Here is a 22,299-nt window from a genome sequence, read left to right as displayed (position 1 = left end):
CGGCCGGGAGCCGGGGCACGGGCGGCGGGCTCGCCCCGCGCCGCGCAGCATGGTCCGGGAAACCAGGCACCTCTGGGTGGGCAATCTGCCGGAGAACGTTCGCGAGGAGAAGATCATCGAGCACTTCAAGCGGTGAGTGGGGAGCGGCGAGGGGGGCCCGTCCTGCCCGATCCGCGGTGTGGGGAAAAACGAGGGGAAAAACGTGGGAAAGGGGGGGAGGAGTGCGCAGGGACGGCGGTTCCCGTGGAGAGGAGGAGGAAAACAGCGCTGTAAATAACCCGCGCCATGGCGGGATCGGCGGCGCGGCCGGAACGGGGAAATACAAAAATGGCTAAAAATGGACCCGAAACGACGGAGCAGCAGCGAGTGGGGCTCGGCGGTCAGCACGGAGCGGATCCCATGCCGAGGATGTCGGGAGGCAGCGCTGAGCCTGGCCGACGTGTTTTCCATTCCTTTTTTTTTTTTTTTTTTTAATTATTCAACGCTCGGACTTTTTTCTGTTTATTTTCGCCCATTTCACTGCGTTTCCCTCCCACCTGGAGCTGTGGAGGATGCTGCGTGTCCTCCCGAGGTGCAGCGAGCTGTGGGAACCGAAGCGCCTGCAGCTGCGAAAACGTGCCTCTGGGGAAAAAAAAAAAAAATCACACAAACCCACGGAGAAAACACAGGATCCTGCACGCGGGAAGCGCTCTGGACTCCTTATATCGTGCTGGGTTGTTTTTTCCTTTTTTTTTCTTTTCTTTTTTTTTTTTTTTGTTGTTGTTGCATAGGTTAATCCCACTCATAAGGAAGTAGTAGCTGTTTGCATGGTTGTGTTTTTTTCCTCCTCCCTCCGTCTTTCCCTGCGAGGAGGAGGAGGAAGAGGCTTTTCCCCCGCCGCCTCAGCAACACCTTTTTCCTGTGGAAATGCTCTCAAGTTGATGCACCGCACGCTGGAAGCTGTTTTTTATGAAGAAAAAGAGAGTAATGAGCCCTGCTCAGCTCGTGGCCCCTCCAGGCGCTTTGCTTTAATCCCACCACCAGCAGAAAAAAAAAGGATTTTGAAGCTTCCTTTAATCTTCCCGTGCTGGAAAAATGATGGAGCGTCCTTAATAATGAGTCACCATGGGAAAAATAGATGCGGTGACACCGAGGGGGAAAAAGGAAGGTTCCGGCGCCTCTTCCCTGGCTTCTGGTCGTCTGTTGTGGAAGGACTGAGGGTCTGGCATCCCCCTCCATCCTCCTGGCCCGAGCTGCTGCAGCAGCCAAATCCCATCTCCGCATCCTCCTCGCTCTGAAATTGCCCTGTTTTAATCGAGCTGCTTCTTTTTTCACCATTATTATCCCCCTGAGCCCAGAATTCGCCGCTTGGTCCGTGCCAACGCGCAGGATGGTGGATGTGTATCCAGGGTGGTTTGTCGTGTCCCTCAGTCCGGGTTACGTGACCCAGTGCTGTACAAAGCCAGGTTTTGGGGGAAAAAGCTCGCTCTAGGGTCACTTGGTTAATTCCAGCCGTAACTAGCTGAGGGAATAGGCACTCCATAGTGGAAATCTGACATTCCTGGGTTTTATTTTGTCCAGTCCCACTCCTTTTATAATATGTATTAAAGCAGGGAAAAAGTTGCTATGGTAGTGTTGCTTGGAGATGGATGGGAAAAATGGCAGGCGCTGAATTAATTACCTTTTTTTGGTTGTTTTCACCTCGGCAAGTTGCGATCGGAGGTTTGGGAAGGAGATTTGTAGCCAGGCATTTCTCCCTGTTTTTCCAGCGTGATTTTTGCCCGGGATTTGTGTGTTTGGGTGAGGCTGATCTCACGCCAGTAAACACAGTTAAAACACGCTTCAGCCCTTTGGCTGCAGGTACTAAGCTGGGGGGAGGGAGTGACACGCCGCCTCCGAATGCTGCTGGGGTGTAACCACTGGAATATTTGTGGCTGGAAAAGGGGTGAGGGGGTGAGCGCGGAGCCGGGTCCGAGGCTCGGTGTGTAGGTGCTGTAGGTGGACAATGGAGCAAGGCTTCCTTTGTATGCCCGTGCTCGCCTGGGGGAAGGGACACGCGCTGCACAAGGATTGCACGGCGTGGTGGGTTTATCCAGAGGGAAGGAAAGCGGCTGCCCGGCCATGGAGGTGGGATGGGGAAGGCTCCCTCCTTGGAAAGGACTCTGCAGTTGGGAGAGAAAGTCTTTTCGGATGGAGCGGGGCTTGGCAGAGCCCAGTTCCCACCCATCCCCCAGCCTGGGAATAGGGCGAAGCGCGTGCGGGGAGGCTGAGCCATGGGAGCCATGGGAGCGGGGCAGGGTTTGGGGGAAATACCGCCTAAAATCTCAACTGGACTGCGGCCGGGAATCGCCTTACCCCCGGAGCCTCTGTGCCACTCACCGGGGTGTTTGTTTTCCCACTCTGCTTGGGAAATACTGTCCTTCCCAGATGGAAGCCCGTTCGCAGGGCTGTTGCAGTCTCTGCTGGGGGCGAGTTTGAGAAACAACCACCTTGTTTCCAAAGAAGAAAAATTCAGAGAAAGCTCCTAAAACTTACAACCCGGCGGGAGTGCGAAGGGTTTTTCCCCCCTTCACTTAACCACGGACTGTGGGAACCTTGCTTGGCTTTGCAGCCTCACAAGGAATTCTTTTAAGGGATGAATTAAGAATTTTGAAGAAATACATGTTTTTATTCTTTTTCCCCAAATGCTTCTGATCGGTTTGTTTAGTTTAGTTAGGTGAATGGAAATAACACTCCCTGCTGTGAATTCTTCTCTCAAATTAGAGAATACTGAAGCTGGTCTCAAGAAGCACTCTCTTACATGAGCAGTGCTATTTTTTTCCTCAGAAGCCCTTTTTAAAATCTGTTTCCTTGATATTGAAGGGGATTGCAAAGGAGAGATTTTCCATGCATTTAAATACATTGAAATTGTCTTTCAGTTTCTTAGCCAAATACTCCCTTTTTAAAAACTTTTTGCTCTATATTTCCTTTCAAGTGAGCTATTTAGGACCCTGAAATAGAAAAGCAACCAGTGCCAGGATTGGAGATCCACTGTTGAGGTGGAATAAGTAACAAATCTGAGTTAGGATCTGGGAGATGTGAGCTCGGGGAAGTGGTGGGAGCAGTGGTTTGGGTTCACCTAATTAATGCTGGAAAAAAACCCGTCGTTCACCATCACTGAAACAGATGCTCGGCAGCTTGCAGAACAAGGCGACTAAATATAGTAACAGTTGTCCCCAACACAAGTGCTACCCTTCCATATTTTTTTTCCTCCCTGTGTTTTCTTCCAGTTATCTGAAAGAACATGGCTTTGTCCCTTTATTGGCCTTTTAAAGGGAAAAGATGTGTAAAAGCCTCCTAATGATGGACCATGTGACTGTCGTGTGCAATCTCCTGTGCTGGGGGAGAATGAAGGCATTCACAGTGGCAACCAAGTCCAGGAGAAACCCTGGATTTCAGGAAACAGATGTGCTCCCTGAAAATCAACTGAAATACATTGCAGATCAGGGCAATCTTGGAGGCGATGAGTAACTTCTCAGGGTTTTTTTGGGGTGGGAAATAGGCTTTGTGTGGCTTAGCCATGTTCCAGTGTCTGTCTCTCGGGAGATGCTTTGGATACCTCCTGGAGAAGTGGCTGGCATTTAAACACAACTGTGAAAAACCTACCACGACAGCGAGTGTCTGTTTGTTTTTAGTAACTGCTAGAGAATATTTGGTCAGTTTGTGAGGAAAGGCTGGGAGTGTAAATTCAGCCTGGGAGGGTGTAATCTGTTCCTTCTGCTCTGTGTCACCGCTGTGGACTGAGGTGGTGTAGGGGAATTTTGGTAGCTCTGGTGCAGGCTGTGACCTGGCAAGAGCGGTGATGGCTGCTGCTGGTGTGGAACACTTGGAGGAAAAACTTGCCACGTCAAGGTCTTGCAGTGCCCTTCCACGGGAACTGGCTTGAGTTTTCTAGTAAAGCTCTTAAATGGGTTCTGTTGGGGTCCCTCCCCTGCCGTGTAGCCCTGGGGAGGGACCCCAACAGGGTTCCCTGGCTTTTTTTGGTGGTCATTGATTAATAAGTCCTTGGATATCACTTGGGATGCAAACACAGGAATGTTTATCCTAACTCAGTTCAGCCTGTATAGATCCAGGTATATTTCTATTGTAGGAAAATACAGAAGTAAGGCCACAGAAGGAACTGTTCCTGTTTTGTCTCTCGATTTGTGTCACTTTAGGTATTTTCACAGATGAGGTACTGCCCTTTCCAGCTCAGAGCTGTAAAGGAGGGAGAGGGTAGAGTTTATGCCTGTGCTTTACTGGAGTGATGTCTGGAATAATGGGCAGCATCAGAACTTGTTTGTGCTGGTTTTATAAACACTTCCAGTAATGTAATCCAGAGACCATGGTAGGATGTTTGGTCAGGAGATTGGGCAGGGGGATTAAAAGAATTGCCCAGAATCATAAAGGGAGTACATGAGGTGAGTTCTTCCACTTGGTTCCAGTGAGAGTCCACCTTGTGCAGGGCGTAGGTTGGTCAGTCAGGTGGCTCTTTGGGGTTCTGGTGGTGCTGGTTCTGGTGGTGGTTTTCCATTAGGTCTGTAATAATTCTGTTCCTAATACTGGTCCACAAGAGCCATAAAGCAGCGCAGGCATCACCTCGGTGGCATCCCGGCGCGTTACCCAGTGGTGTCTGTCTGCAGCTGCCTCCTGGTTCCCCCAGGCCGAGTCACGGAGGTGGGTCCCGAGCAGGCTGAGATCCATGGCCGCTCAGGATTCTGCTCTTTGCCTGCACTTGAGGTGGCAGCTGGTTGACGCCACACTGGCCGAGGAAATGGCTGGGTAATTATTTCAAAGAAACTTAATGAAAAGCCACAAAGAGTGTAGATTTGGACTAAGCTTCTGTCAAGTGGTTTTATACACTGAGCTGTGGTAGAAAGATAAGTTGATGTCACTTGGTCACAAAATTCTGTCATCTGCTGAGCCTGGCTGGCATTGTTTCTTCTCTGAAGTTTCTTCAAAGGTCCAGGCTGCATTTAGTTGTGATTATTTGTGATTTGATGTGAGCAGCTTCTATTGTCGCTGAGCCGCTCAAGAGTGATGTTGGCTTTTGGTATTTCTTGCCCTTATTGTAAGTTCCTTTGGTACAACAATAAAATAATCCCTTCAGAGTACAAGAAAACAGATTCACATGTTGAGAATTTACCAGTCCAGCAAGGCAAACAAAGGTATTAAATCCATTCATCAGGTCAGAACAGGAGATGAATAAAGGCTTAAATTCACTTTGTGATAACCTCGTTGACTGTTTTTTTATTCCTCCTTGCTTTTCATAGGCCAGAAAGTCATGCCAAGTTTCCTGGCAAATGACCTTATTGACGTCTTAAGGTGTGTCCAAAATTAGGTCCTTGTCTTTGCTGAGGGCGAAGAGGCACTCACTGGCTTGCCATAAAAAAGGAAGTAAATATCCAGATTAGTAGAAGGCAGTTGCAGATGTTGGATGAGGTGATGAGTCAGGGTGGACCTGGGGCTCCTCGGGAGCTTTGTTTTTGTGAGCTGATGTGTCATAGCTGCAGCTTGTCTTGCTGTTGTAGTGGTTTCACGCTGCTGTTGGGTTGTGAGGAAGAGGAGGAGATGCCCTTTTGCATGTGAAGGGCACATCAGAAATAGCAAACACTGAAACAGTCTTCTGAGGATGTTTGCAAAGGGGTAGAACTGAGGGTCAGCCCTCCTGGCTGCTTTTAGGCTGCTGAAGGTTTTGGGAGAGTTGCTGGATGTGAGTTGTGGAGCTGCCAGTGGGTTAGATACACTCTGGATTTGTAGCTACCAAAAATAAGAACCAGTGAGATATTTCACTTGTGTTTTTATTAAGTTCATTGAACTTGCTGAGGTCTGAGAATGCCCTGAAACTGAAGACTGGAAGAACAAACATTCCTAAACAATGAACTGAGGAATAAACTAGAAAAACAATTGCTCTCCATAATAAGATTTGGAGTTTAGCTGCATCTTCGGCATGCTGATTTAGGAATCTTGTGGGAGGAACAGGAACCTGAGGATGGAAATTCACTGTGTACAACCAGCCTTGCTGCTTTCCTTTGCTCAAGTCTTTGACTCCTTGGACAGTTAATGAAAATCAGACAGAAGTTGCCTTCTTCATCACCCAGGCTACAAGTCAGCAGTGTTTCCCACCTGGTGATTGTATGCACACACTCATATGGAGGTTTCACCTTTCTGCCTGGGGAGTAGTGGCAGTTCAGATCTCCTGAAACCCATCTCCATCACTGCTCTGCGGCAACGCCTTCAGAGGTGATGAAGGCTTCTGGACCATGAATAAAACACAGCAACTGCTTTGGTTTGTGCATTTCCATAGTTATTGTTTAACCTGCTGACACTCTGTAATCGTCTCCTGCAATCTGTAAAATCCTGCAGTGTGAAGATAACATCCTTCAGTAAAAGAATAAACATTGTTCCAGGCTTTTCATAAATACGCCAGATAGATCTAGGGCCTGCTGCAGTCTGATCTGTCAGGAAAGACTGAAGGCAGCACCTCTGAATTTGGTGGAAACAACATCCTTCCTGGGATGGATTTTTTAGAAGTGCGTTCTGTAGCTGTTGTGTGTGGCTGGCTCTGGGCTAGAGTTTGTGTGTCTGTGCCTTGTGCGAGGTCCAGACCTTCGTGGTGACTTGGGTGAGAAGGAGCAGAGTTTGGATGTGAAAAGAACATCAATTTTCTGCTCAGACAAACTGATCGTGGGAGGAGAGCAGCAGTCTGTCGCAACAGCCGTGTTCTGGTTAAAGGCTTGGACATTTTTAAGAACAAAAGGGAGCTTTTTTTGCTTCCTTTCTCTTCCTCTTTTTAATTAGATTCAGCAACTTAAAACTGAAAGTACTTTTTTGTATAAGCGCACTTAGATCTGGAGCATGGGCTTCCGCATCTGATCAGAATGCCCTGAGCGTGCTCTCATCTCTCCCCTGAAAAGCCAGAGAAGTCCAAATGTCTCTGGAAGGAGGGTGAATGGATGATCTGCAGGGCTGTCTGGTGGATACTGCTGGTGAGATAGTTTTGACCTGTGTGTGTTCCTCTTGGATGCCCCTCTGTCCAAATGGAAGAGCTTCCATGTCTTTTATTATTCCCAGTGAGGTAGGAAATGAGAGCTGTGTTCAGACCAAGTTCCTGTCACAGAGGTGGTCAGGTACCCAGTCAGAGCTGGATTTGAAATGATCTTTTGGCTCAACAAAAAGAACAGCCAGATTGTAAATGATTTTATTTAAGCAAGTAGTGAATCACCTGCAGTTTTTCTTCAGGAACAAAACTGAGCTGGTTGTGTTTGCTATCCATGGGATTCATTGAGAGTAACTTGGTGTCCCTGTCACAGCTTTCCCTGACTGTGTCTTTGGTGAGGTGTTCATCGCTTCCGCCTGGCACAAAGCTCTGCACCGTGGTCCATCTGCTCCTGCCTCTGGGTGAATACCTCCCGTCCTCATTAACAGTGATGGCTGCCAAGGAGATCACAGAGGCTCGTTTAAATGTCCCTCTTTAAGCTCTCTGTGGCAGCTGCGGGTGACCTGTAATAGTTAATAGGGCAAAATAAGAAAAATAAATTGCCAAGTCGTAGGTTTAAAGAAGTCATCTTTGGAGGGGAAAGAAGTCTTCCGGCCTCATTAGCATCCTAACTGTGAGGGGAATAAAAGCTCAGGGCAGATGAGTATCTCCCTTGTATACGTAATCAACATCTGATTTAATTTCACGGGATCTGTGAGATGCTGCTCTTAGGAAGGCAGCTGGATATGCATCCAGACAGCCAATGGCCAGCACAGTCACTGCCTTGTAATCAAAGTCTCAATAAACCTTTGGGCTTTTTGTTAACTCTGAACCAACTTCTTGGAAGAATTAGTACCAGTGAAGCTTTGCCACATTTAAAAAATAAAAGTGGCTTCAAGATTGATGTTGGTAGATGATAACGCTGGTTGTGGGTACGGTGAGATACACCAGTTTTTTGGCAGCAGTTGAGCTCAGGAAGCATCTTTTCCTCTGCATCCTCTCAGAGTTAACAGCCCCTGGGTTGCCTGCAGTTCATGCTCTTGCCTGGCTTGTGTCAGTCTGATTTGAAACTTAGAGGTGAAGCTGATCACTGAAATGGCATAAAATGAGGGAGCAGCTTTCCCAGCAGTTGTGTTGGTGTATCTGGTTGTGTGGTGTATCCTTGAACCCCAGGAGGAGCCCTCTTGGTCTGGTAGTACATGTTCATCTCCAGATAGAGCTCTGCTCAAGTCTTTGGTGTGGTGAGGCCTGCTTTAAGTCAGCTCGTAAAGCTGAGGTGTGAAACCTTGCCTGTTGTTGCGATGAAACTCAAGTTTCCAGCTCAGCTTTGCAAAACCTAGACTTTAAGTTGCACTAAAAGAAAAGCCATTAAAGTGTGGCTGGTTCAGGAGCTTGGCTCTGGAAAGTCCCAGGCTCTCGCCTATGGAGAAAGTGCCTGGAGCGCAGGTAGTCACTGCAGACACAACACACCCAAGTGTGTACCAGGCTCTTGCCGGGTGCTTGTCAGTGGGGAATATTATTTTCCTTGGGCTGACACCTGGCTCATGCCAAGGACTGTGCTGCCAGTTGGTTTAGTCACAGGGACAAGCACTTTCTCCAGGGCGATGGAAGCGGTGAGTCATGAAGCAACGAAGTAACATTTGCAGATCTGTGTTTGGTGACTGGCTGGTGTGGCAGAGCGGGAGTGGCTGGACTGGCTGGATTTCCTCCCTGGTGTCAAGATCATAACCTCTTAGCATTGGTGAGCTTTCGTGGTTAGGGATTTGACTGAGAGTCCTTGGATTTCCATCAGAAATGAATTTCAAGTTGTTGAACCTATGGGCTAAACTGAAGCCGGTCACTTGTTCAAACCCAGATTAAGTTTGAGGGGGAAGAGCAGTTCCATCATTTGAGGTGGTCTCAGACTGCAGACAGATAAACTTTTCTTTTCTTCTGAAGTACCATTTTCTGGAAAGCATACAAAACCTTGGAGAAGAGGTTGTAAATGTCTGTTACTGGAGAAGTCTGAACCAGTGAGGACCATGACTTCAGAGCTTTAAGATGATCCACATTTCAAGTGCTCTGCAGCATGGCAGGGAGACCATAATGTTGTGACTCTGCATTTTCCTCCATCTGCTGCCGAATACATGCAAAGCAGAGCTTGGAGAAGCAAAAGTGAGATGGGGAATTACCCTTTCATGTAAGAATGAAAAACCTTGATTAATCAAGAGATTCCCCTACAGTTGCGATGCAGCGCGTTCTTAACATCAAATCCAAACAAATCCTAAAATCAGTCACGCAAAAGAACAGGCTTGAGCAATTCCCCTGCAGAAAGCATTGAATGTAGCCTATCACCACTGGTGTTTTTGAAGCAAATCTGCAGATTATGCTTTAAGCTGGAAGAAAAAAAATGCCCTGGAGATGGAATTCGGCTAGGCTCTGTGTCTAGCGTGTAGGAACGTGACAGTGCGCATCTGTGTAGGCTGGGGATAAAGAATCACAACTCATCGTGCTTGAGACAACACAGCTGAACATGCAGCGTTCCTACATATTTCTGTAACCTTACCATGCTTCTACAAATAGTGGTATTTACTCTGATCTACTTGGAGAGCAAGACTGAGGTATTCCTGCCGTGTGTATATATATCTTCCCTAATCAATTTTGAACCCATTTGCCAGTTTCAGATAAACCTGAGGGCGAAGGGGATACTCAGTCTCAGAGACACAACGTTCCTTTGAGTTTTGTGAAAACAAGCGGTTTTAATAGAGCAGAGAGACCTGATTAGTGGCCCCATGGAGAGAAAAGCTGCAGTGAGAGCACAGCCCTTATTAGACATTAAAGAATCCACATGGGAGAGAGGTGTTCCTGACTGTGGGAAAAGCTGCAGTGGGAACTGGCAGTTATTGGATGCCAGAGAATTCGACCTCAAGACATGCATCCGTAAGAAATGAGTCTTCATTAGTTCTGCTCACAAAGCCACTTTGATTTTTTTTTTTTTTTAAATAATACATACACCAATAAGGTAGGGGTGCTTCCATGCTTTTCCTTAACTGTTCCATACCAACAACTAGGAAAAGTTCCTTAGGAAGAGGCTTTCTCTGTTCTGGCTGGCTGAGGTGGCCGTGCCTTGTCCGGTTACCGCTGGCAGCTGTAAGTGGCTGATGTTGTGTTGAGCCCTTCGCTCCAGCACGGTCGAGCTGTAGCTGGGCTGATGCAATGCTGGGTTCTCCTGACACTGCCAGCAGCAGAACTGCTGACTGGGTGAGGAGGATATTAAATGTAGCCCAGTGAGATGTTGCTTGGAGTGCCAGGAGGTGTTTTTATTCATCCAGCTTCATGTAATCCCCATGTCCAAGGCATGGGTTCAGCTCCCCCGCCCTTGTCTTCGCCCTGGTTTGAAAGGTCGCTAGGACTCTTCCTGGGGGCTGTTCTGTGTCCTGGGGGTCTTGCAGTGGAACTGGTCAATATTTTAAGGAATGGATGCACCTATATTCACGTGTGACCTGATGCGTGTTGGCTGCAACAGCTGATCTGTGGCAGAACTGGTTGTCATGGGGGTTGCAGAAAAATTTCCTGGTGTGTTGACTGTTGGATGAAATCATTGCTACTGACTGCGGCAACTATGAAAAAACAGTTTTAAATATTCTGTTTCTTCCCTTTGTGGCATGTAATAATTCCATTTGTATAGTAATACTTCAGCAGTATCCAAAAGGTCACTTTGCAATAAAGACAAAAATAAAATGTCTTAATTAGGAATCACTCTTACTTGGGGTCTTAAAATGGAGCATTTGGCTGAGCTGTAAAGCAAGAGGCGAGCATTTGTTTCGGCATGGAGTTATCTCTGGACTGTTGAGCGTGTTGTTCCTAAATACCAGAGGTATCAGGAGTATCGGTGAATGTGCCTATGCTAGCTTTTTAATTTCCTACTTTGTCATCTCTTAGGGATTACGAGTGCAGACAAAGCCCTGGCTGTTTTCCGTGCGTGGCAGGAACACGTGCTATATCTCATTAATAAAACCCCCGTTTGTAGTTGGGAGTTGGGAGATTTCCCATTGAGTGCTGCTGGGAGCCAGAGTGAGCTGCAAAGTCCAGAGGGGTCTGGGTTCAAGTGGTTTGGGTGTTGGGGCAGGAGGGTAGGAGTGTTGAGCTCAGGATTCACCCCAGGATTGTCTGGCTGAGCTCCGTAACCTTGCTGATTGTTTCTGCTGCTGGATTTTGATGTTTCTCTGAAGATCTTTATTATTAGAGAACAAGAGCTGAAGAGAATGCCCTGAAGAACATTGTTTTTCTCCCCCCAAAGGTCGCAGAGCCAATAAAGATCACTCTAAACAGGTTTTAAAGCATCTCAGATTGTAATCTAGACATTTGATGATGGGACCTTGGTAATTAGGGCATATTTCTGAATCGTTGTCGCAAGGGCTGTTCTTGGTGTGGCTCGAAAACCAGAGCTCCTTGTGATATGAGGAGCTTTTATTTTGCTTGGCTCTAGGAAGGTGAAGGATTTCAGAGCTGCACATCATGTGGATTTATCACTCACGGATGAGCTTTCCTGCTTGTGATCGTCCAGAGTGCTGTCCCAGCCACTCGCTGTGTCTTACCTTTATACACACAGCAATTTATCTGCACCAGTGCCCTCAGCACGGGTGAGAAACAGGAGGAGCTGGAAACCATTGCACAGCAGGAGATGATGGTATGAGTTGCCATTATGGAATCATGGTGGGGTTGACTGGCACAACTGGAGTTCTGCAATGAATGGCTGTGACTTCTTCAGAAGGAATTTGCAAGGAAGAAGTGGTGGGGTAGCCCTGTGTGTTAGGAAGTGTTTGGATTGTCTAGAGCTTAATGATGGTGGTGACAGGGTTCAGTGTTTATGGGAAAGAATGGTGGGATAGACATCCTGATGGGAGTCTGTTCTCGACCACCCAACCAGGAGACCAATTTCATCTGAAGAGACAGATGAAATACTCTCTAAGCAGCTGGGAGAAATCTCATGATCACCCTTGTTCTTGTGGGGGACTTAAACCTACCACGTCTCCTGGAAATACAGCAGAGAGGAAGCAGTATGGGAGTGTGTGAAGGACACAGTTGGTGAGGGAGCCAACGAGGACTCGCTGTCGAGTTGTCCGTAGTAAATGCTGCTCCTGGTCTGCCCTGAGTGCAGCTGCTGGCCCAGGCCAGCGGCCGTGGGGACGTGGCCATATTTGTCTGGAAGCATTTGAGATATCGTTTGACAAATTCCCTGGGGCTGACAGACAGTTCTACAAAGTGAAATGATTGTGGCTCAACACCTGACAGTTCCCCACACTTGTTAGACTTAAAATTAAGTGTAGTTTACCAGGACGATGGAATTCTGCTCGTTTCTATCAAGATCCATGTCAGTGAATTGGAATGATTTTTCAGACCAGCCATGTGCACACTCTTCTCAATGGTCTGTCCCTGGTTCTGCTGTCTGCTACAGGTCAGTTACTGTATTTATGAAACAGTCAGTGCAATTTTGAGTGGGTTTTTTTTAGATTCCTTGATTTTTCTGTGTCTGTCAGTCCTCAAGTCTCCTTCCATGCCAGGCACGTGATAATACTGTCAAATTTTGAGTAATGCTCTGCATTACTTGAGGCAGAGTTTAATTCCAAAGACTTGTGCTGCTCAGGTCTCGAGGTGGTGAAATACCATCTTATATTGCTCTGCATATGAAATTCCCTTTCTAAAAAAAAATTTGTAAGTGTATAAATATATTTTATGATAGTAAAGCACATGGCTATAATGAATATGAAGCTTGGAACATGGTGGGATGTCATTTCCTTAGGATAAGCATGTTCTCAGTGCTGTGTATTTCATTTATTGTATCACTGCCCTCATTGTGATCGGCTGTAGTGCTATAATCTTTGCAAACGCCTGTGTAGAGACACAAGTTCCCTTTGTGTTGCTGGCTCAGGAACTCTCACAGTGGTGAATATTAAACACCTTTTGTGAGCGGTGCGGGCGGGAGACGCTCACTGTGCGGTTCCTGCTGGGAGCTGGTGGTACTGGAGGCTGGTGCTTAACTCCAAACAGGATTTCTTCAGGATAGCTGTCCCTGTGGCTCGGTGTCCTGCTGCTGGTAAGATCCCAGTGTGGTCGGTGCTGCTCTTTGGTGTGTTATTTTGTGTATTCTATGGCTGGGAAGTGGCTGCACGTGCTGTTGTGGTAGGCCAAGTTTCTCAGGCTGTGAAATGAGCGTCCATGATAGCAGAAGACCCTAGAACTGATGTTCACGGACTCAACAGACATCCATTAGCCTGGCTAAAATTCCCTGTGGAGGGTGATGGCATCCTGCTTTATGGAGGTTTAGTAGCTGCATATCCTGGATTTCCCTGTACCCAGAGCAGACCTGCTTTGTGCAGGGGGAATGCAGGGCTGGAGTACCCCTAGTGTGGGGTATTTGGACTGATTTGGTGTCAGGAATCAGGAGAAGAGGCACAAACATCTGGTGAAGTATTATTTCAGGACACATTATTTTGTTATGAAATAACAACAAAGCCAGAGGAATGTGATTGGCCAAGGAAAGCTTCAAGCTGTGCGAGCATTTTACTGAATAATGCAGGCTGAGGCATGCTGGGGTTATATAATCACGGAGGAGGAAGGAGTTTGAGTGTGGCACGGCAAAATCAGCCGAGCTTTTCAGATGGCTAAAGATACCTGACTGCAGCCAAAGGGAACCCGAGTGAATACAGAACACTCGGATGTCCTGCTGTATCAGAGCATCTTGTCAAATCATGCTTGCAACGGGCGGTGCAGAAACATGCACAGAAAAAGCTCCTGCATTATTTTGGGTCCTGCAGTGTCTCTTACATTTAGTAGTATGTGGAATGTAGCATTGTGCCAGCTTCTAAATAAAAATGTGGTGAAGTTTCTTCAGCCAGGGTGTAGCTGACCTGCAGAACTCTGCAGTGATGAAGATGGTTGGGTATGAAAGGTCCTCACAAGCTTGTATGGAACTCAGCAAGAGAAATAGGGAGGTACCGTGATTTAAAGGGGGATTTGGTTTATATTAAAAATTGAATCTCCCTCACTTCAACCCACCCTTTCTTATTGTGTACAGGTATGTCCTATAAAGATCCTAATCAGTTTATAGACCATTGCAACTAAACAGTAAGGTTTGCTTACTGCAAAGTTACTGGCTGGCGTTCTCATAGCCTGTGCTTGCTTTGGAAAGCTTTTGCTTGGAACAGCAGGGACTGTGCAGGAAGAGTGTTCGGAGTGAGCACCTGAGCTGAAGTGGTTTATTAAAGCTGGGAAGCCAAGGGTGTCAGTCCCCGGGCTAGGGAAGGCTGTAGGGTGTGGGATGACTTTGGCTGTGCCTGGGTGACACGTTGCCCCTAGGGAGGAGGAACCAGCCTGGTCCTGCATTGGTGGAGGCTGCGTTTCCCAACCCGGCTGTGCTGTCTCCCGGTCTGGGAGGAGGAAGGGCTGGAGAGCAAGGGAAACATGCTGAGCAGCCGTGCCAAGAGCCCAGAGACATTTCAGCTGCTTGAATATAGAGGTGCTTTGATCTACAGTGAATAAACCGATAATGCTTAAATTATGAATTCCTTTTCTTTGTCTGAAAAGCTGGATTAGTGTGGCTTTGTTCGAGCGGTGATTATTGGGCAACTTCTTTCTGCAAGGGCTGCTCGATGTGTGTTTACAGCCGGGTGCTTTGGTCGTGCTGTGCTGCTGGAGGGGCTCAGTGACATAACAGCTCCTGCACATCCTCGTCTCCTCTGCTTCAGGTTGAACTGTAAACCCTGCCGAAAACACGGCCTCGTAACGATGTGGAGCTAATGATTAATCGGCAGGAGTTGTGGACGGGAAGAGGCACTAAAAGGCCTTGTTTTTGTTCGAGTCTGCAGAGTGGGAGCTGAGCGAAGGCACCTCTTTGTTTCTGTTGGTCTGGCAGCGATTGCAAAACGCAGCCTTGGGAAGGGCTGACGTGCAGGTGTAGCGATACGAGGCGAAGGTTGAGAGGAGCTGTTCTGCCAGTGCTACCAAAGGTCGTGGCCATGCCTCCCCTGGCCTTTTGTCCCCTCTTCCCAGCCCTCTGCCCGGACAAAGGTTGCTCCTGAGAGCATGTTCACCTCCATCTTGCCTTCGGCACAGGGAAGCACGGTGCTCTCGCCGCCTCTCCTCCCCCGGCCCTTCACAAAGTGTCGTGTTTTTTTTCCTTACAACGTTACTGTGCTGCAGTGAAGCCGTGTGGTGATGCAGCACTGCAGATCTCCCTCCTCTCCCCCCAGTCTCCTCCTGGCAGCATCTGCCAAGACAGGAGCAGCTCGGAGAGACGCCAATGGGTGCGGCCGGGCCAGATCACTCGGCACATTGATCCTCGCGGTGGGGACTGAAGGATGTCTGCAATCACAGGACTGTGGCAGAGCACAGAAAATGCAAACCTTCCTCTTCCAGCAGCTGCCCTGGAATACTCAGGGCTCTCTCTCCTCGGTTTTTTCATCCCCTCCTTCTGCTCCCTTTCTCCTCCTCCCGTCTGCCTCCCTCGCTTTCAGCAAAGGCGATTGTCAGAGATTATCCTCGGGGCCTGTCAAGGGTACGGGGCAGGGCACCAAAGCGCAGCCTATATTTATGTATCTGGATAAGGGGGGATTAAAAGGCGCCGTTTTGGAGTGGAGTGATTTAGCACCATGGCTGCAGTGCAATACAGTAGTAGCCTCCCCCATCCATTTCTTATTTAGGAAAAAAAAAATTAATAACCAAAGTACACTTCTTCCAATATAAAAATTATTATTGGGAAGGGTTACACCTTTGCTAGGTGGTTTTTGTGGTAGATGGGGACCTTATTACACTGATGTTTTGTATCCTCTCTGCTTTCTGAGCAGCATGAGCTCAGATATTTGAACATTTTAACACATTCTGGATCTTCTGCAGCAAAAGAATGATTGAGTTCTGACTGTGTGTGTATAATAACATGTACGTGTTAGGATTTCAGAATCAGGCAGTAATTGTCAAGGTGGTGAGCAGGCAGTCGTTCAGAGCCCAGCTCTAATGTCACTGGCAGGCAGTGCTTCATGTGAGGTGGGCCATGGTGACTGCAGTCAAATGACAACTAGGATTTTAGGGATATTGATACCATTATCAATAGTATCTCAATCCTGTGCCCCCCATGAAGATTGAAGGCAAATATGGGCTTGTGTTGCCAGAAACTGAACATGTAAACATGGAGAGCAAAACAAAAGTGTGTGTTCTAACCAGTCAGTTTGGGAACTACCTGGTGTAGATATGAGGGTTGGAGCCCATCTTTGTTTGCAGAGAACTGGCACTGAAATGTATGTTAAAGGGTGATCCTAACTAGGATTCCTAATTACTTTCCGTATTTTTTGTCACGTTCATTCATGGCATGAACATTTTCTCAAATAGGCTCTTTCCTGTTTTCCTTCCCTCTCCTTCCTTTCCTGTTCCCTCTCCTGTTCTCTCTACATCTGCCACATCCAATTAGGCCATTTTTTTTCCTCACACAGATTTTATTAACCATATCCTCTACTTTTCTGGGCTTTCTAAATCTTGCTTTCAAGGCAAGATAATCATATCCAGCTTCCAAAGAGAGTAAGCTTTGAGAAGCAGCTTTCGTGCAGTTCCATTTGCCATTATTTGAAGCTTGTAATTAAATAAAACACAAAGAATAAATAAAAAAAATAACCAGAGCATTACAGATTAGGCAACTCCCAAGAATTAACGTCCCTGTGCTGTACCCAGGGGCACAAAGGTGACAAGCTCAGCCTTGGACAGCTGAGAGGCAGGAACGTGTCTGGTGTGTGACTGTGTCTTTTTATGGCCAACAAGGCATTTTTTTCTTGGAAGATGCTCTGTTTGTGCACACATCCGTGTTCAGTGGAGTATAAACCAGGGAGAAAAGGGCTCTAAATCCAAACCAGGTTATACGTAAGTGTAGTAGGTCAGGCTGGAATGAGAAGGCAGCAGTCAGCGAGGCAGGTTTTCAGATCGTATTTAAGGATTAGTCATCCAACAACAATGATGAAATTGTAAGGTGTAGGAAAAGCCAGGCATGAAACCGAGGCAGCTCCGGGATCTGACAGCGTGTGTGCCTCAGCCTGGTGGTTGTATTCCCTCTTCCTTGTGTGTGTGGCTGAGAACAGTTTTGCCTGTGTAAGGTCTGTTTACATCTGTCCAGCATTGTGCTGCCTTTGTGCATAGAAATTTTTTTGCAATAATTCTTCACGGAGTTTACAAATACTTCCTGATGAGGTTTTTTTATTTGTGTGTCCCTTTCCTCTATGTCGGCACATTCAAAAATAACACTTTTTGCCTTCTCTTGTCCTGGATTACCAGCTGCAGTTCAAAGCTTTTCCCTGGTTTGCTCAGAATCTTTTGGCTGAGAGAACTGAGCACCCAAACCCTGCAGTTGTTGGCTGTTAAAACATCACTGTGCTCATCCCTCCCAGCTTGTCCTTTCTGCTGTGAGTGGATGCAAGTTATTTAAATATGTTTTTACATCTTGTTTCCTTGTGTACACAAACATGTTTGGGTTTATTTTTATTTTACATAGACATTTACTCATCCGTAAGTGCCAGTGTTGCAGTTACTTAACATACATTACGTAGGGTGGTGTCACATTCCCTCTGGCATTCCTCAGCGCTCCTGTTGGGCGGCTGGGGCCGGAGTGGGAGGCTGAACCCCGGCAGCACCTGGGTCTGGGGGGTCCGTGCCGACCGCGCGTCCTGCAAGGTGTTGGGAGTAAACGGGTTTGAGATCAGGAACGGGGATCACAGTGGAGACTCTGGGTTAAATACAGATCGGAGTAGTGGAATTGCTGTGTCAAGGTCATTTGTCTCCTAAGAAAATTGTTGGCTGCCTGTATTTTTCCTCGTGACACGGTTTTGTTTTAATTGTGCCTCTTTAATTGTGTCAGACTAATGATGTGCAGGGTGCTCTGGTTGCGAACACCTTTCTGTTTCTTCTGCTGCTGCTCTGTTGCTATAAAAAGGGTGATCCCATGGTAGGCTGCCCACACTGTGAGAGAGGAGTTTAAATGTAACCATGGAAAGTTTAAATGGCCTTTTCCCCCACTCCAAATGGCTTTTTCCCTCTTGGTGTCTCCCAACGATTGATTTTCCTGGCACATGGGAAGGGTGAAGGGTTGGATGTTGATTTTGCAGGAGGTAATGTTACTAAAGGTGGTCTTTTCCCACCAGCACTAACCTGTGTGCTCTGCTTTGCTTCTCTTCCAGATATGGACGTGTCGAAAGTGTCAAAATCCTCCCTAAGAGGGGGTCGGAAGGCGGAGTGGCAGCGTTTGTGGATTTTGTGGACATCAAAAGTGCGCAGAAGGCACACAACTCTGTCAACAAAATGGGAGATAGAGACCTACGGACGGATTATAATGAGCCAGGAACCATTCCCAGTGCTGCGCGGGGATTGGATGATACAGTTTCCATAGCATCTCGTAGTAGAGAGGTTTCTGGGTTCAGAGGAGGTGGTGGGGGGCCCACTTACGGCCCCCCACCATCACTTCATGCACGGGAAGGACGTTATGAGCGGAGACTTGATGGGTAAGTTCCAAGGTTTCTCTAGGCAGGTATTTTGTATTTGATATGGTGAGAAACACAAACTCGTATCTAGGGCCCCCAGATGGATTTAAAATTTTGGGAATTATCTATGTTTCCTATTTTGGGTTGGAAACAGAAGTGATTTCTATCCCAGTGGCTGGTACCTTGTGGATCCATAGAGGATGTGTCCTGCAGCTGGTTGGATATCTACCTACACTTGAAATAAGGTGGTTTTAATATGGAAGATTTCCTTTGGCCAGCATCGATATTGGAGTTACTCTTTTCTAGAAGTAACGATCCCATTTCTTGGATAATATTAAGGCCTTGCTGGATGTATCCCTGCTGCCAGATGGAGCTATCTTACTCTACAACATGTGGTGAAGTTCTCTGTGGAGTATCTTCGGAATACTAGAACCTAGAATTCGGTGAAAGCTTGATGCCTAGCTCTCAGTTCTCACTATACGCAGCGGGTATGTTAATTGGATTGTCACCACAAAATTCGTAGTAGACTTTAATGATGCGGCCCCTTGGATTCTACAGACAACACTTAGCCATGGAAATAACGCTTGGATGGAGAAGACCGAAGGCAGCTTGTGATGGTTCCATTTTGGATCTACATCCTTTCCAAGTTATTGGGATTATTCTTTCTGATGGCATTGGCAAAAAGAGATGATGGACATTACTAAATTTTGGAAATTATAGTTTATTTTTTTTAAAGCTGGGATAAGAACTACTGCCTTGAATTTATTGGATGGTATACAGTCAAGACGCCAGTAGCCATGGGGAGTGGATTACTATCTAGTCTCTTAAAAAGCTCTCTGCTGCTCCACATTAAACATACTTTAGCTTTAAGGACGTGGTGCTAATACCCGTTTGTGGATACACCAGTGAGAAGTGACTGGGCTGGATGGTTACCAAGGCGGCCAGAGGATGCCTGCTGGCAGCAGCGTGAGGGCCCTCGGGCCTCGGGGGATCTTCTACCAGCTGCTTGATTCAGACTTAGGGCTGGAAATTAAAATTATGGATCTATTTAAGTGCCTTCTGTCTCAAGAAAGAAGTCTGGGGGTTTCAGAGTTACAGTTTCAGTCTGGGACTACTTCCGTCCAGTGGAATTTTTTTTTTGTGTCTTGTCACTAAGATTTTTTTTTTTTCTTGTTGGTTCATCTAAAATATCATTTGACACCCTTGCCCATTAAGAAGGTGGATTACCCCTGTAAGAGGGGCCAAAATTGGGGAAGTTATGTTCACAATTCTCTCCCTAGATTTAATTGGGAATATAGGTCGTGTTTCCACACTTGGAAAAGGTTGGTATGTCCTGCCCTGTGTATATTAGCCCCTCTCCTAACCCAAGTCAAACCCTCTCTTTCCACTAACTCCAGTAGCACTTAGTACTAATAGATAAATGAAGAAAGCACTGTAGCCAGTAGCTGTTCAGCTCTGCTTCCTCTGTCTGTCTTCTGTGTCCTTCTCACGGATAAGGATTTGTTCTTTCTGTCAGTTCTGTAGCAGTAACCTGCTAGAAAATACTGCTTTTTCTCTGACCTCATTAAATCAGCTCTCACTGATTAACACTTTGTAGGATGCTAAATGCAATCGTTTATAAAATTGTTGATCTTGGTCCTTCAAAAGGGGGCAAAAAGAACCAAAATAGAGACACATTTATGTGCCAGATCCAGAAATATCTTTCAAAATTCCATTGTTGCGAGCAAGAGGTAATGGAAATAGAAAGGCAACAATGAATTTCAAGCAGATGTTGAAGGTAATGACAGTCTCTTGCAGTGGTTAAGCAGTTTCTTATATATGATTTGAGAGAAAAAATGCAGGCAAAATGTGAGGAAGCTCTATAGAAAGCTCGATATGAGTTACGATTTAACAACAGAGAGTGAATATATTGAGAGGATTAAGGATCTAGTGATTCATTGGAGAAGGAATGGAAGGAACTTCCTGAGATGCCAATCAAAAAAAGATTCAAATCCCATTTTCAGTTTATAAAAGATCCCTGAAATACTGCTGCCATTTGAACTAGAGCTGTGATGCAGGAGAGGGGGAGGAGGAGGCACAAGGCAGAATTGGGTTATCAGGATTCAGGGGATTGAAGTGACTCATAACAGATTCTGAAGGAAGAAGCCAAGAGAGAAGGCTGAGGAAAAAAGGTTAAAATGTCCTTCATAAGATGGATAATTAATTTTTAAATTAACTTTGGCTACCCTGACATATTTAGAATTTTAGAAGTGTTTTTTAAATGTTAAACGTAACCATTCTGGATCTTCCATTTTGTGGATGTAACTAAGACGTACCGTCCTGGTACTTGTCTAAATCAGAATACTCAACTATTTGTAGTGTTCCTTTATCTGTCAGTTTTACTATCTCTTTTATTTGAGAGATCAGACTAACTCAGAGCATCACCGAGCCTTTCTCAATTTAAAATGTTCAGAATACTGAAACAAACGGGACTGTAGCTGCTGGAAAGCAGCAGCTTGTGCAGACAGAAATTCTGCGACTGCAGCAACAGCAGCAGTTGCAACAAAAACTGCCTAAAAATTGGATTCCCAGTCCTTGTGTAGGGTTGTAGTATCTTGTGGGGACCTGCATCCTTGCAGTTCCAGCATTAGTAATGGAGGTGTTTCTTCAGCATCCACAGCTTTTACAAGAAATGAATGTAGCAATCTGGTCAAAGCAAAAATTCCCTCTAAGAGGGTGAAATATTTTAGAACAGCAACAAGAACCCCCCTAATTTTCTGGGAATTCTCTATGGGTTATGCCACCCCTTTTGAAAGCAGCTTCTTACCTCTGGGTCATGCTTTTGCATGGAGGCTTTCATGGCTACAGCCCAATTCGTAATGCCATTTTTGCAGAAGGATAATTACAAGAGCTCCAGTAATTACCAAATTTTGAAAAAAAAACTTCTGGAGCTCTTAAGCAAAAATGGAGAGAAAAAAAAGTTAATGATTATGTCCACAAACATGAAGTTTTTCTTGTTTACAGAATTTAAAAGAAAAAGAACAACCTGAATGAGGATTCTGCACTGGAAAGCAGAATTTTTTTCCTGTGCAGGCAAGTCGCTGGTCATGAAAGCCCCATATTGTGATTAAACCAAAATGATTGCTCAGCTTGATCGTATACAAATATAACTTTGGAGTCAAGTAAAATATTTTGAAGTTTGTCAGTTGCTTGATAGCATATTGCTGGTTAGTGGAGAAGCAGTCGCAACAATAAGTCGTGCTGCCGTGAATGTTTGCATGATTTACTTTTAGTTGTGCCTGCCCCTTTCTGATGCGATATTTTTCCCCCTTCCCAAATGCAGGGCTTCAGATAACAGGGAGCGTGCTTATGAACATAGTGCCTATGGACACCATGAGCGGGGGACGGGCGGATTTGATCGGACGAGACATTACGATCAGGATTACTATAGAGACCCTCGGGAGCGGACCTTACAACATGGGCTCTATTACACTTCTCGGAGCCGAAGTCCAAACCGTTTTGATGCTCACGACCCCCGATACGAACCTAGGGCCCGGGAGCAGTTTACATTGCCCAGTGTGGTACACAGGGATATCTACAGGGATGACATTACTCGCGAGGTACGAGGCAGAAGGCCTGAGCGGAACTACCAGCACAGCCGGAGCCGGTCGCCGCACTCGTCGCAGTCCAGGACGCAGTCCCCGCAGCGCCTGGCCAGCCAGGCCGCCCGGCCCGCCCGCTCCCCCAGCGGCAGCGGCTCCCGGAGCAGATCTTCCAGCAGCGACTCCCTCAGCAGCAGCAGCAGTACCAGCAGCGACAGGTAGGCCCCTGTGCCGTGGGCTGTGCGGGTCG

The 22,299-nt window shown here is 46.6% G+C and overlaps 1 protein-coding gene across 7 annotated transcripts in view; it reads left to right on the top strand.

The window, feature by feature from the left end:
• The first annotated feature begins 6 nt into the window (after positions 1 to 6).
• Positions 7 to 22,299, top strand: part of SPEN (spen family transcriptional repressor) — a 65,850-nt gene continuing 43,557 nt past the window's right edge. For 2 of the 7 annotated variants that reach the window (XM_042022157.1, XM_042022156.1), the window contains exons 1-3: positions 7 to 132; positions 18,169 to 18,489; positions 21,791 to 22,267. In XM_042022157.1, coding sequence (XP_041878091.1) covers positions 50 to 132; positions 18,169 to 18,489; positions 21,791 to 22,267 — 881 coding nt within the window. In that variant the 5' untranslated portion in view covers positions 7 to 49. Of the gene's footprint in view, positions 133 to 844; positions 1,148 to 18,168; positions 18,490 to 21,790; positions 22,268 to 22,299 lie in introns of those variants that run through there. The other 5 variants (XM_042022154.1, XM_042022153.1, XM_042022152.1 and 2 more) reach the window with 3 other exon arrangements.

Source organism: Corvus kubaryi, unplaced genomic scaffold, assembly GCF_017639235.1.
Source record: "Corvus kubaryi isolate FWS band 111438036 unplaced genomic scaffold, C.kubaryi_AGA036_p1.0 37189, whole genome shotgun sequence".
In the NCBI taxonomy this organism is placed as follows: Eukaryota; Metazoa; Chordata; class Aves; order Passeriformes; family Corvidae; genus Corvus; species Corvus kubaryi.
This window is presented reverse-complemented; position numbering and strand designations above follow the sequence as displayed.